A 17,640-nucleotide genomic window follows, 5' to 3' on the forward strand; every position below is an offset into this window, starting at 1 on the left:
AGCAGTGTTCTCCCATGGTGTTTTCACATTTAAATGCCACCACTAAGAAACACAAAGAGGGCTTTTACACAGAAGCTGTAACTGTACTCACGTTTCACTACAACCGCTCACATGCTGCCAAAACACGCTTCAGCCACGAGGAACAGCCACAAGGGTCTCGTTACGGGACACATCGGCTGCCTCGACGCCTCTAACAGGGCTGGCAGTGGCTGTCGCGTGGCAGCACTTTATGAACGGGGCAGAAGTAACACATTTTGTGGTGTAATGGACCATCAACTCACCTAATTAACTGAGAGCTGCCGCCCTGAACTGCCTTCCAGGAAGCGAGAGGAGAGTTGTAAATGGCCCATTAAACAAAAGCAAGTAGAAATGTCACTGAGCAGTATCGGAGAGGGGTAACGCACAGAGGCAATCTGTCTCAAGGCTGGGGCATGCTCAGAGCCAGTCCTGCTTCCCAGCACAGCGCCTGCTTTTAAACAGGGCAAAAACCAGTTTAAAAGGTTAATCCAACTCTTAACCACAAGCTACCACCCTGCAGAGTGAAGCAAGCAGCAGAAAACAGAGGAACAACCCAGTTTGCCACCGAAAGAAAGTCACTTTTTTATTGTGTTTGAGCCTGGGTTCAAAACCCCCAGCAGGGGGGGGAGGAGGGGGAAGTATAAATATGAACAAACCCCACACTCGCTGCACTGCCTGCCAGCATTGAAGAGGGCTCCGCTCACACAGCTTCCAAGCGGAAGGACAAGGCGAGCCTAAGGGGATCAGTGCTGCGTAGGAAATGTTGGGGCAGGACACCTCGCAGGAGGCTGCCGCTACCGAGGCCAAGATTTACTCTAATTAAACAAGGCCAGTGGTTGCCTGTAAGCCCTCAAAACGACCATCTGGTAAACAGCCCGTTAATTAAACTAGAAATCAATTCTTTTTCACAATGGAGGAGAGCGCCAGCCCCTGTCACAACACTGACGGGGAGCGGGGTTTCAGTGGTTGTGGGGCCTGCCTCGCCCCCGGCCCCGTCCGCTGGGCGCAGCGTCTACGGTGGAACGGGGGTTCTTGATGGTTTCGTCCACTGAGACAATAAGGCAGGCGGCCTCCGAGGCTGCCGTCAGCGCATTAATGCGCACGATGGCTGGCTCCCACACACAGGCCTCGAAGTTATCGGCAATGTCCTCGTTGTTGACATCCACACCATACCACATACCTCCCTGGTGGGAGAGAAGCAGAGACAAACATTCAGGGAGAGGCAGCGACTGGACCTTGCTGAATGAAGAATACTCGAGGGAAACACAAAGAAAAATAAAAAACCAAAAAGCCTTTGTTGTCAGCAAACAGCGCCAGTGAAGCCTTGTAAAACAGGAGGCATGCTCCATTTCAGACAGAAGCTGTAGACGCCTTACAGGACTGACTTCCACTGCACTGCTGTCTTGCTCCCCCACCCACAGCCCTAGTTTTTGCAGCCCAAGATACAGCCGCACATTTTGGGGCATTCCCCCTAACCCCACAATCATCAGAAGGGCAACACATGGTGGGAGTGACTCCCTCCAAAGCAGCAGAAGCAGAGAGAAGCCAAGGGGCCACCTCTAACTGCCTGAATCAGGACTGCACGTGCATGCACATGTGTGCCACTCAAGACCCAAAATGATCAGCGGTCAGGACCTTCAGTCTGCAGCTCCTCAGGCAAACACGTGGCTCAGCCAACTTCTGTACTCTAATCACTTTAATGTTTAATATAGAAGCCTCCCTCCTGACAAACAATGCATTTTTAAAAAGCAAATCAGAACTCCCAGCTATAGAAGTCACCCGACAGCCGTGATCAAAGGGAAAACCAGATCACCTCCTTTTATAGAAAACTGCACCAAGCCCATACTTGATCCAAAAAACAAAATGCTGCATGCAATCAAAGAGGACACAAGCCTAACACGGGCTTAGCTGAACTGAGCCTGACTGATCCAGGCTCAAGAAATATAAAGAAAAGAAATCACACACACTACCGGTTCACACATGCAGCCCTTGGCTCAAAAGTGGGCACCAACCTGCGCGTGCTTGGCTCGGAGCTTGTTCAGTATGTTCGTGGCATCAAAGCCAGCGTTGTCACAGAGTTGACGGGGAATGATCTCGAGGGCTTTAGCATAAGCACCTATCAGCAGCTGCTGCTTGCCTGGAATGGTCCTGGAATAGTCCCGGAGGTATTTGGAAAGCTCCATCTCTATCGCACCACCACCAGCAACCACCGAGTCATTCTGAAAGAAAAGGAGACGCTCTCACTGCAAGGGGAAAAGCAGCAAAACCTCCTCTCCTGCGACTGCTGCACATCAGGGTGGTGCAGACACACTAGACCCAGGGGAATCTACAGCCCAGGCTGCTGCCATCCCTGGGGGCACCTGCCAGCTTTGCCAGGAGCTTCCAAAACAGGTCACAAACCTCGAGTGGCAGCTACCTGCAGCTCTCCCCAGCTACACACAAGATAAAGGGATGGTCTGAAGACACCATACCAGGGGAGGGAGGGGAGGGAAGACCACACTCTCCTTGTGCTGGGCACATTTCCCTCTTTTTTTTTTTTTTTTTTTTTTTTTTCCAGTAGGGAGATCAGGATGTTCTTTCTAGAAGCAAAACAGCTCCAAAAAATCCTGGCATGCTTCTTCCTATCCCCTCAGGGCACTCGGCCTCAAAGCTGTTTTTAACTAGAAAACACCACTTTAACACATTATTATGCATAACCCAGAAACACCTGCAGACAGGCGGCATCTATCACACAGGACCAGCAACTCCACAAGCAGAGCACACACATTCATACCAGCATCAGACTTCCCTCTCAGTGCTCCCAGCCTACTACCTTCACAGCCAGGGGACAGCTACCCCCTCAGACTGGGCACCAAGAGAGGGAACAAGTGGCTTTAATGGGCACTGACACGCATGCATGCCATCGAGACGAAATCAGTCCTGCTATTCAAATCTACCACAGATTTACCCAACGCACCCAGACTGCGTTCCCTTTAGGATGGGGCTGTTTCCAGAACATGCCACAACCCAGCAAGCCCAAGTTACAGCTGTACTGAAGAGAAAGCCAAAACCCAGGCGTGCCTGAAAAGCATCTGGCAACATTGCAGAGAGAACGCTGCTTTGGCTGAGGAACAGCACTTGAGTTAATCAATCAGATGCTGGCCGTCTGCGCTGAGGTCCTAGTCTCTCCATGGAGACCTTAGTCAAATGCTGGCGTGTGAAAAGGTTTCTAGGAGTTACAGCTGTGCCAGGTCTGATCAATAAACCTCCCTGCTGGCTTGGCACTGGGAATCTCCACTGGTCCTTACCTTGATTGCTCTCCTGACTATCATGATAGCATCATGCAGGGACCGTTCCGTCTCTTCCATGAACTGCTCTGCACCCCCTCGCAGGATTATCGTGCAAGTCTTTGCCTTTGGGCAGCCTGTGAAGAAGTTGTACCTGCCAATGGCACAATGCAAGAAAGATTACAGCAACAGAGAAGCAGGGCTGCTGCTGAACAGGCTTTGCACCAATATGACAGTATGGGAACAGACAAGCTCTTTACAAGCCTGACGCGTGACTGAAGCCATTTCACCCTACGCAGAACCCCTATCAGATCTTGAACTAAGAAGGAGCAGAGCCAGGCAACACACAAGTGAAATTTAAGCTGACCCAGGAAAATCCACTCTCTTCCAGTTGCTAAGGCTTTGCCCCAAACCCATGTTCTCATTTTCACTTGGCAGGAACAGAGCAGATATTAGCAGACAGCTCCAAAGAGGATTTCTCCTCTAGCGACGGGAAGAACCCCATTATATTGTACCCAGCTTCACTTCCGCTGATAGTCAAGTGTCACTGTGGGATATCAGACGAGTGCCACAATCAACCTCAAAAGGCACTGCTTTTAAGTTACAAGTGAAAGAATACCACTATGCTTTCTACAAGGCACTAGGGAATAATAAATATGTATTTTTAAAAGCATATAAAAGAGGTAAGATTTCAGTGAAAGCTTACTCCTGTGCCCCCCCTCAGACTCATAAAAAGCAGGAGTAACACAATCTTGTTTTCACACCATCACCTTGAGAGATACTCAAACTGCCAGTGCTTAGAACTCAACTTTTCAAACTAATACCAGAGCGTTTACACAGGACTACAGGTTCACAGCTGGTGTTACTTACCTCTCTCCTCCAATCTGAGTCTCCTCAAAGAGCTCGCATCGGCCCAGGACATCATCCGATAGGGCATTGACACTGGTCTGAATGGAACCACCACAGGCCTGCACAGGAAGGAGATAAAGCACAGCATTACCGACCCTGACAAACAAGACAAATTTCCCCAGCAGGCTCCCACTCTTCAGAGACAGTCCAGTCTGTTAGCTGATGCAAAAACCACCCTGCAAGCCAGATTCAGGGAAAAAAAATCCTCTTCTACTTCCCCTCCCATCTCACACATCTAGCCAGGCTACCAACACCAGAAATAATCCTCAACAGCAAAATAAGATTAAGGTTCTTTTAAGTGCTGACTCACAGGCTCTAGAGTCCAACAGCTACACAAAGCAAGCTTAGGAAAAATCCACTCACAAAGGAACAGTCAAGAAGTAGGGAAAATAAACCCCCTACCGATGCAATGTACAGACCCCAATATGTCACAACAGCAGAGAAACAAAAAAAAGCAGTGCAGATACAATTAGTGTGTGATTGTTCATTCCATCAAGGCACAGCTTCATCAGTATATGGCAGCTCTACCCAATAACTGCACTGGCAAAAATTATGCCATTTTAATTTTAAGTCTTTGTTAGGAACACTACGTTCAGTCATCAGTCACTGCCCTGTTTTGGGAACAACCAGCTGGGCACTGTTAAAACTAAATCAGAAGTCTGTTCCAAAACAAGGTAGCTCACCATCATAGTTCGCTTGAGATCTTCTTCTGGGACACGGCCAGCACAAAACATGTCTCTGTCTGCAAAGTACTGGGTAGCCACATCACCGATAGGAAGTTTGGACAGGACAACCTTGGCTCCCGACTTGTGGATTTTGTCTAGTTTGTCATACAAGATGTTCCACTCAGCATCCACAATGGCCTGGTAATCCTAGCAGGGAGAAAAGGGACAAGCACTCATGTCATGAAGCACTGCAAATGCCATCCCGCCACCATACCGCAGCGCCTGCGAAGGGAGAGCTCTTCTAAAACAACGGCAGTGGTGACACTGCTCCATGCAGCCCTGGCAGACAACTGCTTTCTAAGACTCATAGGTGATTTTAGGTCACCCAATTTTATGCCAAAGAGCCATGTCTTAAAATGCTTCCAGCAGCAGAACTGAGTCAATAAAGGGGCTGGATGAACTGAGAGAGAGAGGCAGCGACAGCTCAAGACAGAACACGAGGAAGAAGGGATTATACTGATGTCCGAGAGGCGCTTACAGAACACGGACGTTGGGGTGGAGAAACTTACAGTATCTATCACAGAGGAAAAACACAGATCCTGAGAAACCTCATGCTTTACCAGCATGCTCAGGTTTCACAAGCCTGTTGTGCTCCAGCTGTCAGTGAAATGCAGCCATAAACAGCTGGGAAATCTTACAAAAGCATGCGGCAACATCACATGCAGCAGCTGACTACAACAGAAAAGACCACCATCTTCACCAAGGCAGAGAGACTAACTGGAAGGGAACAGTTACTAAGATCACAGTGGGGTCAAGACCCCAAAAGCAAAGCCCCCAGAGATCTTTAAATACCACAATTATGCAGCAACCAAATACACGCAACTTTCCAAGAAGCTGTCCCAGAATGACTGTGTTTCATAGAGGTATTTTAACAAGATGGAAAGAGAACTAGTGTCCAAATGGCTACCTTGTTTGCTTAAATACGAAGCGGCTCTTTCAGCATTTAAAGCACTGCTAAATAAGCTTGCCCTGGAAGGCCACTTGTTAGGCATAAAGAAGCCACCCCACAGCCCACAGCTTATCACAGCATAGCAGAGACACAATGACTGAGCAGAAACAGACCCTAAACCTGCTGTAATACGAAGTCTGCCATACCCTTCTCCCAAACGAGGCAGCATAACCCACCAGCTATTTTGGGGGGGGGGGGGGAAGGACAACCAGAAGGCAATCCAATTTATCCCACCGGCTCTCTCAAGTAGCCACCACATCTTGCAGGCATGAGAAAGCGCGACAAGCTCCCCTTCCGGCTCTTACCTCCACTGTGTTTACTCTGACTTCAGCATTGTCCTTCTCGGCCTTGAGCTCCAGCTCCACGTTCAGCAAGGCTATCTTGGGAGACTGATACTTCTTGGGCTGCATTTCAAACCCAGCATAGGAGAATGTCTTCTTAAAGGCAACTCCGGCCACCAGCTGCGAGTCCTTGAAGACAGGGATTTGTGTTAGGCTCAGCCTCCCAAGGTTTTCTCAACAGGGTTAATAACTCCCACAGGAAACTCCCTGCTTTCAGAGTCCTCATTTACAAAGCATTCACCAACAGCTGTCTCCTTTGATTAACCCACTTTTAGAGAAAACAAGCAGCAAGTATTTTCTTCTCTCTGTTCACAAAATCAGCTTCTATCACTGCCTTTCTACCCCTCAAGACACCGCAGCAGAAGACGCTATACACAATCTGAAGATCAAGGGATGGAGCAATCTGTTCCCTCTCTGATGTCTTTCCCATTTCTACCCTTTGAAGATGGATACTTCTCATTCACAGCCCCATGCTCGGGGTTTGGGGTTGGGCGTTTTTTTTGCCCTGGTTTGTTTTTCCAAGCTCCATCACCACCTCTGGGATTGTTTTGCAGCAGGACTGCCCTGCCCCACACTGCAGTCCCCTGAAGTTAACTTCTTGACTTCACAGATGGTAGAGGAATCAACATCTACGTCTCCCACTCCAGAAGTATCCAACCACACGGCAGACGTGGCCCTGCCCAGCCACTGCAGCCCAGAGGATCCCTGTCCCTCCTAAACTAGGACAATCACAGACCACCTCTGCTCCAGCTGACAGGGCAAGACAACCCCGGATCTCTCACAAACCCTGGAGAATAGCATGTTAAATTCTTTGCCCCATCCTCATAGGTCTCCAAGGAGACCTACAGCAGAATAAAGGAGTCTAACAGCAGAATACAAGGGTCAAACAACCCTGACCATGGCGAGCTGCTTTTAGCCAGAACGGGAGACACCACCCTCCCCAGGGGACCAATTTCTGCAAGCCTCAGAACACCAGCAGGCCCAGACACCACAAAAACAGATGCTGAATTGTTCCCAATTCACTAAATTAGTTGTCTGGGCAAGATAATAGCATGATTATAATGTCTCTTCTCAAAAAAAAATGCTTATGAGGAGTGTTTACAGACAGTAACAGCCACAGAATAATAATTCAGAGAGACTGTGGTGAGCTTTACTTTCCAGCAGAAGGGTCCCAAGCAATGGGCCAAACCTATACAGGACACAGGCACGAGAGAGCACAGACACACCAGCTGTCCACAGCCCAAGAAAAACTCCCTGCCACATACCTGCATGCAGTCCCAGGCACAACAGGTATATTTCAGCACTGCAGTATAAACCACACAGCCCATCTACCCTGCCCACCACTAGATCAGCTCATTCACAGCATTTTCTTTGCTTTTTCTCCTCCAACCCAGTAGTCAAGCATACAACCAGGACTGTATGGCTATTGGTTCCTATTAACAAAGACTTCCCACACACAAAAAAATTAATTTACAGAGATATAAATTAAATTCGTACCAGTAACAACATTCACTACAGACAGCAGTGAGATAAGAGTGTATTTGGCTCAAAAACCCCAGATTCTCTACCTACAGAAAAGAAATCAAGTCCTACTCACTAAGCTTTTTCCTCACATCAACAGCTTGCTTTTGCTTTGGTAATTCCTGAACAGGCACCATCAACCTGGGCTGCATTTCTGCTAGTCAACTTATCAAAGGAGCCATGATCACCATCTCCTATCCTTTCAGGACAGGCTCCAACAGAACTTACTTCTAAAGCACCTCCTTGCACCTTCTTTATTCCAATCATTTTAAGTTGTAATAAGTCATCTAACATCATGACAGCATCTACAACCATCTTGGAGAAAAACTCCTTGCTCTGGGAGATCAGCTTAGAGCTCAGGGCTGTGGCTGCACACTTCTCGAGCAGGCTTCTCTGTTCACTGCAAGAGATAAAAACAAGGTCTTGTTCACTTGCAGATTCTTTTCACAAGCTCACAGAACATCATGTATGACATGATTAATCCACTCAGGAGAGGCAAAAGATCAGCTCCCTTCTATCCATGTGGAAAGCAAGACACACACATCAAAGCCCAGACTGTCGAAGTACAATTCTGCCTATCTGAGCCCAAGTACTGACCAGGTCGGCTGGCTACTAGACACCACAAGCCTGAGCAAAACAGCAGGGCTCAGCATCATCTCCTTCAACCAAAGGCAGTAAGAAGTTTCTGAAATCCTCTGAAGGTGGCATCTTCTAAGTATTAACTCAGGTAACATGCCACAACAGAGTGGATGACACAAGGGACACTAGGGAAATATGGCTCCAGCTCCCAGGCTCTTACCACCCGAGTTATTGCTGACCATGAGAACTGCTGTATTTCACATCACAGGACAGCGGGAAGGATATTATGATTTAAGATGGTTATGCAGTTGAACTTGAAATTTTACTGCAGGTATTAGTAAGGTCAGATCAAGCAGACAAGAGCTTAAAATGCAGGGAGAAAACGAACTCTAGCATTCTCCCCTCAGATGAAGGGATCATTTCCTTACTGCTATTAGCTGTCTAAGTTCACGTATTCAACAGCTAAGAAGCGATCCGATTTTCAGAGAAGCACTGAGCATTCAATACTGCCACCAATTACAGCAAAAGCCGTAAATCACCACCACCACTGGAAATAAAGGAATCAGGCCGCTTATTTTGGTACCTAGCTTCCTCCATGTGCACTGGAAGACACTGACCTACATACTTCAGTGCAGCCCAAGTGATGGCATGGCATCTCCCCCAGAGGAGCAGGAAATTCCAAAAAATTCAACAATAAACCTGGTGTGAGGCTGTAGCTGTTTGGCCTGACCTCGAGACCTCAGCCAGAGCCAAAGTATAAGTCAGAAACACCCTCACACCAGCTACCTGAAGCCCAGCTACACGCAGCCAGGTTGTTTGTAAGGGAAACTTACTCTTTATCTTCCTTCTTCACTGCAACAGCAATGTCTTTTATCTTGTTTACAGCCTGTCAAAACACAAGCCAACAGCTGGATTAATGATTCATGCACTTAAGCTGACAAGATCTCCAACTTCGCTTTGTATTTTATGTCATCTTCTATTTCCTACTTCAACATCACTTGAAGTTTCAGGCATTTAAGCTATTCCACCCCTTCTACCACAGTAATTCTAAGAAACACACCAGCATAGAGGACTGGGAAGAGGCTCAGAGCTGCTCCGCAGTTTTAAGCTGAGAACTGGGGAACCAAAGGGCTGTTGAGGGAGTTAACCTCCTGAGAAGATTCAGTTTAATGGAACTGATGGGTGTCATTAGATGTAAGGTTTCCTAAGCATCAGTAAATTACAAGAGAATGGGAAACAATTTTTCTCATTTATTTATTCTTTCTTGGAAAAAACACAAAGCAATAGCACTCCAGAGGTACTAACCGCTAATAACAGCTCACTGACACCACAAAAGGCAGCTGATGTTTGCAGTAGGATGACATGATATCACTACTGTCACTCCCCACGCCCATTCATTACTGAGTTCTGCCTGGAAGTGTGTTATTTTCCCTCTTTGGCACAGACCTCCTCTCCCCAGACACTGTGGAGGAGCCCAATACAACCCTCAGCTCTGCAGCAGCAGCTGAGCCCTCCCTCAGCTATAAGCGGCGCCACCTTACCAGCTGCGTCGCCGTGCGGAAGGCGCGGATGATGATTTGAGGATGGAGGCCTTCCTCCACGTAGGGTTTCACTTGTTTCAGGAACTCTGCAGCAAGCAGAGTTACAGACGTGGTACCATCACCAACCTGCATGGAGAGGAAATGCTCTCTGTCATCCACACACTGCAGGGCCACCATGACAGCAGCTTCATAAACCACACAAGGGCTTCCAGAGAAAAACAGATTTTGTAATTTTCTCCGCTCACAGATTTGCACTTGAATTCTTCAGTGATTAAGAAGAGCTGGGTTCACACTACATCCCATTTGAGCACAAAGTCTCATTTCCCAGTCACCTATGTTCATAAAACATGAACTTTGTATCTTTGAGGTTTCAAACTACCCATCAGATCTAGCTGAAACAGTGTATAAGATCTGAAAGTTACCACAGAAGAGAAGGCATCAATGAAGAAACCAGCATAAATGCCAGCACTCCCCAAGCAATTCCCATCAGTTAACACAAAGCCCACAGAATCACCACCGCGAGGCAAGCTTGCTGCTGCATGTTATGCTTCTGAGCGCAGCCAGGTTACCCTCCTACCTCTGCATCTTGAGATTTGGCAATGTCCACTAACGTCTTTGCAGCCGGATGGACAACATCAAGGAGCTTCAGGATAGTGGCACCATCGTTAGAGATCGTGGCTTTGCCTAGGATTGATGCAGAAAAGGAAGTCAAGCTCAACTGCTGCGAGTAAAGCCCTGTCACTGTGAAAGGGCACCCAACATGCAAGGGAGCTCCTCAGACCTCAGGGAGACATTAATACGATAGTAATTTCAGAGCAGCCAGTCTCACTGTGCTTCACCATTTCGCCTTTCAGGTCAAATGTGGCCTCAACCCATTACTGCACTACAGAGCATCCCAATCAAGCACCGGTCCTGCATCGTTGTGATTTCCGTCATGTCTAAACAACCACAGGATCTCACTCCGAATTTCCACTTAACAGTAATTTTTCTTCAGCTAAATGACTTGTGTTTATCTCCTACGTGATTTGAAACATGATCACCACAATATTTTAATGCACTCCTACAGCCAGACGCACAACTACAAATTGGCTGAAAAGGAAAGTGAAGTGATCACCTTCATGGGTAAGGGTGTTTCACAGAGGGTGTCTCAGCAGGTACCTCCATTCCCTATCAACAGCATCTTTTTAGTCCATTTTTGGAGCAGATTAAGTGAAGTTAGTCTGAGTGCAGAAAAACTCTCGGCATCAATTAATAGGAGCTTTAAATTCATTTGTCTCTTACTTCTCAATAGCCTCTCCAGACAGACATAACCAGATATTCTAGTCTGACACTCACATGAAGAAAAAGACTAGAAATCAATCATACCAGTTATTAGGTGAATTTAAATCTAATGATCCTTTTTAATAAAAGTTATTACAGTTCCCATTTGTAAAAACTATTTAAAGACAGTACTAAGACCTTCCACCCCACCCTCCAGTAACACCAACTGTAAAAAGTAACAAATAATACACTAGTTTGGTGACTTCATACAAGTCTTTTCAGAGTAGGGGCAAGCCTCACCACTAAATCACACCCAAAAAAAAAAAAAGTCTACCCAGTAACATCCACTGACCTCACACTCAGCCACAACAAGTGCCGAGTAACTCCACAGATATGAGCCTCATTTAAAAAAATAAAATAACACAGATGGTTGGGATACCTGAAGACCAGGCTCTGGTCTTTCCTGAAACACACTGTTTCTCCTTTCTGGGGTGGACTCTCTTGTATCTAGTCCCACTAACCCTGGATCTACTCGATCTCAAAACAAAGGCCACAGCTGCTTTAACTCAGGCTAGTAGGCAACAAACACGGACTTCCTCAGGTAGGTCTGACAATTATCTTCTCTGCAACAGTGGAAGCCAGAGCCAAGGTATGAAACTGAACATTGAGACATAACCTGAACCTCTATCATGAGAGTTAAGTTTAGTATGGAGTGAGGAAGTTCAAGTCTGCATATATGCAAAAACTGGGTTTAATTGATACGACCACATATCAATTAAGTATGTAAATATGTACGCTGCCAGCATGCACTACACTTAAGAGATTATTTTTCCAAGTCACGTTTCTACATAGCTGTGGAATGTCACTGCCCAGTGCTTACCCCGGTCATCCACGATGAGCTTGTCCATGCCCCGAGGTCCCAGGGTAGTGCGTACTGCTTCTGCGATAACCTGGCAGGCATTGATGTTGCTGACAAGCTGAGGGATCCCCTGTGAGGTATCCGTCCCCTCCTTCAGCAGGATAACCGGCGTTGGCTGAAGAGAGAACCCACAGAAAAGTCATTACTCTGATCCAAACAGCCTGCAGGCAACCTGGAGCTAACTCCTCACACAGTGCAGCAAGCTACAATCATGCAAAAAAGACTAAGACCAAAACCTCCAGCCTCTTTAACATTCTTCTGACTTGACACAATCCGACCACCTTCCATCTCTCGCTGCTTCCACAGTGTAACTGGAATTCACCCAACTGTCCCCAGTAAACGCTCTGGGACATAACAGTCCCAAAATCAGTGGCTTCCCCTGTACAGCATAGCCCAGCAAAGTTCTGATTCTGGTGCTAGACTGGAGAAGACAGTACATGTAGTAGTTACTAAGACCGCAGAGAACTGCAGGAACGCTGTGCCTGAATCAGCGACTTTTTTTTTATTACAGCACCAGCAAGATGTCCAGCAGAACAGGCACAAAGGCCTTTTGCCTGTCACACCTCAAATCAGTGTCCCAGCTGCCCCAAGGATGGCAACTGTTGAAAGATGCTGTCACAGAGAAGATGAAGTAGACCAGCACAATTTAAGGGATTACTCCTGTCTGACAGTAAACTGTGCTGGAGATAGCTTAGAGGATATCAAGATGCCAGAGCAGACAAAAGCTTCTCACTGCTCTGAGAGCACACCAGCCCTTTTCAGAAAGCAAACCAAAGATGCATTCCAGGCAAAGCTCAAACAAAGTTTCAACACAGCCAATGGTTGCAAGGTTTTAAACAGTTTTAAACAGCCACCTGTGGGCAGACAGCAAAATTATACGACTGTTGCACAATAAGACTGACAAGGCTGGGGCCAAGGGTCTGATGTGTGAGTAGAAGAGGGGGGTGAGGATCACAGCCAGGGCTCTCTAAATCCTGGCAAGATTCTGTGAAAGAAAACGTACCAGATTCTTCCACATCCACCAGAGCTAAGACAGTAACGGAACGCAAACGCTTGCACCCCCAAGAAAAGCAAGGCTTTTGTGCCACAAGCCTACCTGCTCCCGAGCAACAGCAACGGGGCTCGGAGCTGGGGAGCGCCGCAGCCCAGGGGGACCCGCAAAGGAGGGAGGAGCTGGGCCGGGCGGCCGAGGGAACGCAGCTATGAGGCTGGGGTGGAGGCCGCGGGCCGGGGCCCCGGCAGCCCCACGCACCGGGCTGCAGGCCTACAACTCCCAGCACGCACCGCTCCCACCCAGACCCTCCCCACCGGGCCCAGGAGCCCAGCAGGAACGGGGGGCCGACCTGCCCCCCCCACCCCGGCTAGCGGCAGGCCTCTGCGACAAGGCGGCCTCTGCCATCCGCACCCCTCCACCGACCCAAGCGCGCCCCAGCCCCTCCACAGCCCCGCCAAACAAGGCCCCTGGAGCGTAGCGGAGCCCCGGCAAGCCGCGCCCAGGCAGCGAGGCGCGGCAGCGGCGACGATGGCGGCGGATGACACTCACCATCATCCCGGCGGCGCTCCTCACTCTCGCTGCCCGCGTCTCAGACAGACCCCACCCCACAATGCACTGCGCCCGCCGAGAAGCTTCCCCGCGGCCGGAAGGGAAGGGAAGCTAGGCGACCACTTCCGGCCGCTATCTATGGTACGGGCGGACAGAGCGGCTCCGGCGACCGCCCCTCCCTCCCGAACAGCCATAGAGAGGCAGGGAGTCCAAACCGGCCTGGGAAAACGGCTCGCTGTTTGCCGGACAAGGCAGCGGGCACAAGGCCGGAGGCGAGCAGGGCTGGAGAGTGGAGCTTTACGTGGCAGAGCTGGTGAGGGGACACCGGGGCCCCACCGCTGACACCGTGCTGACAGGGCCGGAGAGCGCAGCGCTGGCCCCAGGCCGCGCAGGCCTCCGTGCCGGGCCTCCCGGTCTCTCAGGAGATTGATGGCAGCGTAAACCAATAGAAAGGCGCGGGGCGGGAGCGCCGCCAATGGGCGCGGGGCGGGGGCGCGCTGGGCGGGGCACTGGGCGGTGCCGGGCGCAGCCATGCTCTGCCGCTCGCTCTGGCTCTGCCTCTGCCTCTGCTCCTGCCCGGCCCGCGGTGAGTGCAAGCGGCCGGCCCGGCCCCTCTTCCCCTCGCACACCGGCCTGGCTGCCTTTCCCCTCTGTACACCCCGATCCGGGTGCATTTCCCTTTCCTGCACCCCAGTCCGGGTGCATTTCCCTTGATGCACCCCGACCTAATTGCATTTCCCCATCCAGCGCACGCGTTCTGGGTGCATTTCCCCTCCGTGCACAGACAGTAAGGTGCCTGTCCCCTCTCTGCACCCTGGCCCTGCTGCATTTTTCCCCCCCTGCACCCCAATCCGAGTCCATTTCCCCTCGGTGCAGCCCGGCCCCGATGCATTTCCCCCTCCAGCACCCCAATCCGGGTGTATTTCCCCCTCCAGCACCCCAGTCCGGGTGTATTTCCCCTCTGTGCACCTTGGCACCACTGCATTTCCCCACTCCAGCACCCCAATCCGGGTGCATTTCCCCTTAGTACACCCCAGCCCCGTTGCATTTCCCCCTCCAGCACCCCAGTCTGGGTGCATTTTGCCTTGGTGCACCCCATCCCCATGGCATTTCCCCCCCAGCACCCCATCCCGGGTGCATTTCTTTTCAAGGTGCCCCTGCCCTGAGATGGTGTTTCCCTGCTGCGCCTCTCAATCTGTGTGCATGTCATCCCTATCGCCTCTGCGGTCCGGCTGTGTTTTCCCCTTCCCCTTGTGCACCTCAGTCCCAGTGCCTTTTCCCCCATCTCTGTGCTCCTGGGTGCTGGTGCATCTCCCCTCGCAGAGCTCCAGGGCCTGGCCAGGAGGGTGTGTTCCCTTCAGCGTGGTGCAGTTCAGGAGCCATAGCTGGGTATTTTCCCATTTTTCAGGAATTTCCCCTTTTGTTTTCTCTGCCTCTCACCTCTCTCCATGCACACACAGGTTTACGCCTCCATGAATACTTATATTTCCAAGTGCTGAGCCCCGGAGACATCCGCTACATCTTCACTGCCACTCCAGCCAAGGATTTTGGTGGTGTGTTTGTAAGTATTAAGAACTGAATCTGTCAGTTTGCGTCCCTCCATCCTAATATTTCTCCATTGCAGGGCCCAGTCATTTGAACCTTTTCTAAAAATGGAGACAATTATTCTTCCATGAGTCTGCCCTTATGAAGGAGGCACGTGCTGGTCGCTGCCTTCAGCCTCAGCAGGCTTTCAGAGGGGGAGTGTGGCCCCTGTGTGTTCAGGGAGCCCTGGTCTTTCCTTCTCCAAGAGCTGAGACAGGCACAGCCCCAGGATGGCTGGGCTGAGATAAATCGACTGCTCTGCAGATGTAAGACCTTTCCCTCAATAAACCCGGAGTCAGGATGTGGGTGCAGGAGCAGATCTGCTAGGAAGCATGTGGGACATCAAGGACCAGAGGAAAAGACACTTTCTGGCTCTGCACACGTTCCCCAGGAGCACTTGTATGGGTGGATGGTGCCGTGCCTTTGTTTCCCCTCCCCATGGTGGCAGCAAGATATAGGCGAGCTGGTGAGTGAGGTCAGGATGGCTCTGCAGGGGCTGGAATGGGGCAACCAGCCTCCCTGCCCCTGGGAGCCCTAGATCTCCCCAAAAGCACACCCCACACAGAGACGAGCAGGGCACGGGACAGCAGGGACAGCTGCGGAGGGGCTGGGGGTGGGAAACAGCCCTGATCACCCCCCTTGCTCACCCCTGCCTGTCTCCTTGGAGAACACAAGGTACGACCAGATCCACCTGGTCCCGGCGGATCCCCCTGAAGCCTGCGGAGAGCTGAATAATGGTGTCTTCATCCAGGACCAGATCGCCTTGGTGGAGAGGGGGTATGTCTGGCGCCACGGGAGTGTTTGAGGGGGACCCTTGGGCAGGAGGGGAGCTGCCAGTGGCACAGAGGGTGACAGTGCCATGGCTACGTTTTACTGTCACCTCCAGCTTCTTCCTGTGACTTATGCCACGTGGGTATATGAGGAAAATGCGAGGGTGTTCCCACCCCAGATTGTTCCATGTTGCATCTCTTAGAAACAGCCTGTGCTAAGGTGGAAAAAAACCCTATTTGATTTTATATTTATTTAGGAGAAAATGGCTGAGTGTGGGCAGCTGCTGCCTAAAATACAGACTCAAAGAGGAGCAGGGTTTGGGGGAGGCGTGGGGCCAGGGAGACAGCCCCTGCTTTGGGCATCTGCAGGCAAGCTCTGGCGCTTGCAGGTTTCGTACCTGCCGAGGATCTGCCTGTGGTCACCCAGGGTTTTATCACTCTCTGCCCCAGGGGTTGCTCATTCCTGTCGAAGACACGAGTGATCCAGGAGCATGGAGGGCGGGCAGTGATCATCGCAGATAACGCCTATGATAACGACAGCTTCTACATCGAGATGATCCAGGACAGCACCAGGCGGACAGCCGACATCCCCGCACTTTTCCTGCTGGGCAGGGATGGGTAGGTGCCTTGGCCAAGGGACATCTCATCTTCGCAGGTGCAGAATGTCTCACAGGAAGGGCCAAGCAACAGCCTTGTTCCCACAAACAGGGAGGTCCCAGTGATCAGCATGTCCTAGCTGAGCTTTATGAGCCAAATTTTTAGTGGATTCAGTCATAATTAATCCACAGAGTTTCTCTTTGAGCTGGTTTATGGTTTATGCTCACATCTGGGCTCTGCTCTCCCAACTCCAGTGGCTCAGGCACACTTGTCGCCTCTTTGTCCTTCCAGGTACATGATCAGACGCTCGCTGGAGCAGCACGGGCTCCCCTGGGCTATCATCTCCATTCCCGTCAATGTCACCAGCATCCCCACGTACGAAATGATGCAGCCCCCCTGGACCTTCTGGTAGCAGTGGGGGGCTGCAGCGGATCAAGGACTTCTCGGTGGATCCCAGGAGCTTGCCCCGGGGACCAGGTTTGAGGAAAAGGATCCCAACGAACTCAAGAGATCCTACCACACAGCCTCACCCGATTCAGCAACAAGGAGATCTCTGCTGCCACCGGCATGTGGCTGAAGGGCAAACACCAGTGCCAGCAGTGGGAACTCTGAGCCTGGCACCGACCACTCTTTGTAGTGACTTTCTGGAGGGAGGCGATGGCCCGGACCAGGCCAGCACTTCCCCAAGAAACATTTTAACAATGTGTAAGATGCCACCAGTAATTACTGCTGCTAATTTAGAAGGATGCAGGAGTGGTGCAGTCTGACAGAGAGGGGAGGGAGAGTGAGATACAGGCTTGGTCTCTACTAGCAGGACTCGCCCAACATCTGTATTTTTGTCTGAGTTAATGAAGTCTGAACAAGTTTTAGAGAAAGGGAAGTTTCTCTTATTTTTTTCCAGCAGTCAGGATGAAGGGACAAATCTCATCCCCCCAATTTTCCTAGGAAACTTCCCAAGGTGCCTTCTGCAAACGGGGGCCAGGCTCACATCAGGGCCCTGTGCGACACAGATCAGTCATGCACTGGGGCAGAAACAGCCCCACGGGACAACATAGCGTCCAGCACCCATCCCCAAGGGGGGACTGGTCACAGATCCAGAGCCCAAACATCAGCAGGCA

The 17,640-nt window shown here is 50.4% G+C and overlaps 2 protein-coding genes across 3 annotated transcripts; one reads left to right on the forward strand and one right to left on the reverse strand.

Annotated features, from left to right (window-relative positions):
* Positions 1-575: 575 nt before the first annotated feature.
* On the reverse strand, positions 576-13,712 carry CCT7 (chaperonin containing TCP1 subunit 7). The gene is made up of 12 exons (XM_056344637.1): positions 13,572-13,712; positions 11,990-12,143; positions 10,427-10,533; positions 9,850-9,975; positions 9,142-9,194; positions 7,958-8,129; positions 6,173-6,337; positions 4,877-5,065; positions 4,155-4,252; positions 3,306-3,438; positions 2,031-2,237; positions 576-1,202 (listed from the first exon to the last, which is right to left on the reverse strand). Exons 1-12 carry the CDS (start codon positions 13,575-13,577, stop codon positions 978-980), a joined length of 1,635 nt encoding a protein of 544 aa, XP_056200612.1. The 5' UTR covers positions 13,578-13,712; the 3' UTR covers positions 576-977.
* Positions 13,695-17,402, forward strand: PRADC1 (protease associated domain containing 1). 2 transcript variants are annotated; one of them, XM_056344665.1, is made up of 5 exons: positions 13,695-13,884; positions 15,032-15,132; positions 15,823-15,932; positions 16,376-16,543; positions 16,814-17,402. In XM_056344665.1, exons 1-5 carry the CDS (start codon positions 13,710-13,712, stop codon positions 16,932-16,934), a joined length of 675 nt encoding a protein of 224 aa, XP_056200640.1. In that variant the 5' UTR covers positions 13,695-13,709; the 3' UTR covers positions 16,935-17,402. The 2 variants fall into 2 exon arrangements, with proteins under 2 accessions (XP_056200640.1, XP_056200650.1); XM_056344675.1 differs by lacking the exon at positions 13,695-13,884 and adding an exon at positions 14,016-14,157.
* The last annotated feature ends 238 nt before the right edge of the window (positions 17,403-17,640 follow it).

This window comes from Falco biarmicus, chromosome 1 (assembly GCF_023638135.1).
Source record: "Falco biarmicus isolate bFalBia1 chromosome 1, bFalBia1.pri, whole genome shotgun sequence".
In the NCBI taxonomy this organism is placed as follows: Eukaryota; Metazoa; Chordata; class Aves; order Falconiformes; family Falconidae; genus Falco; species Falco biarmicus.

Coding starts and splice junctions, on each gene's coding strand:
- CCT7 (XM_056344637.1), bottom strand. Junction 9,976..10,426: donor CCAAATCTCAAGATGCAGAG/GTAGGAGGGTAA, acceptor CTCTCCATGCAG/GTTGGTGATGGTACCACGTC. Junction 6,338..7,957: donor TGCAAGGAGGTGCTTTAGAA/GTAAGTTCTGTT, acceptor CCTGTCTTCAAG/GACTCGCAGCTGGTGGCCGG.
- PRADC1 (XM_056344665.1), top strand. CDS start 13,710: ATGGTACGGGCGGACAGAGCGGCTCCGGCGACCGCCCCTCCCTCCCGA. Junction 15,133..15,822: donor AGGATTTTGGTGGTGTGTTT/GTAAGTATTAAG, acceptor GTCTCCTTGGAG/AACACAAGGTACGACCAGAT. Junction 15,933..16,375: donor ATCGCCTTGGTGGAGAGGGG/GTATGTCTGGCG, acceptor TCTCTGCCCCAG/GGGTTGCTCATTCCTGTCGA.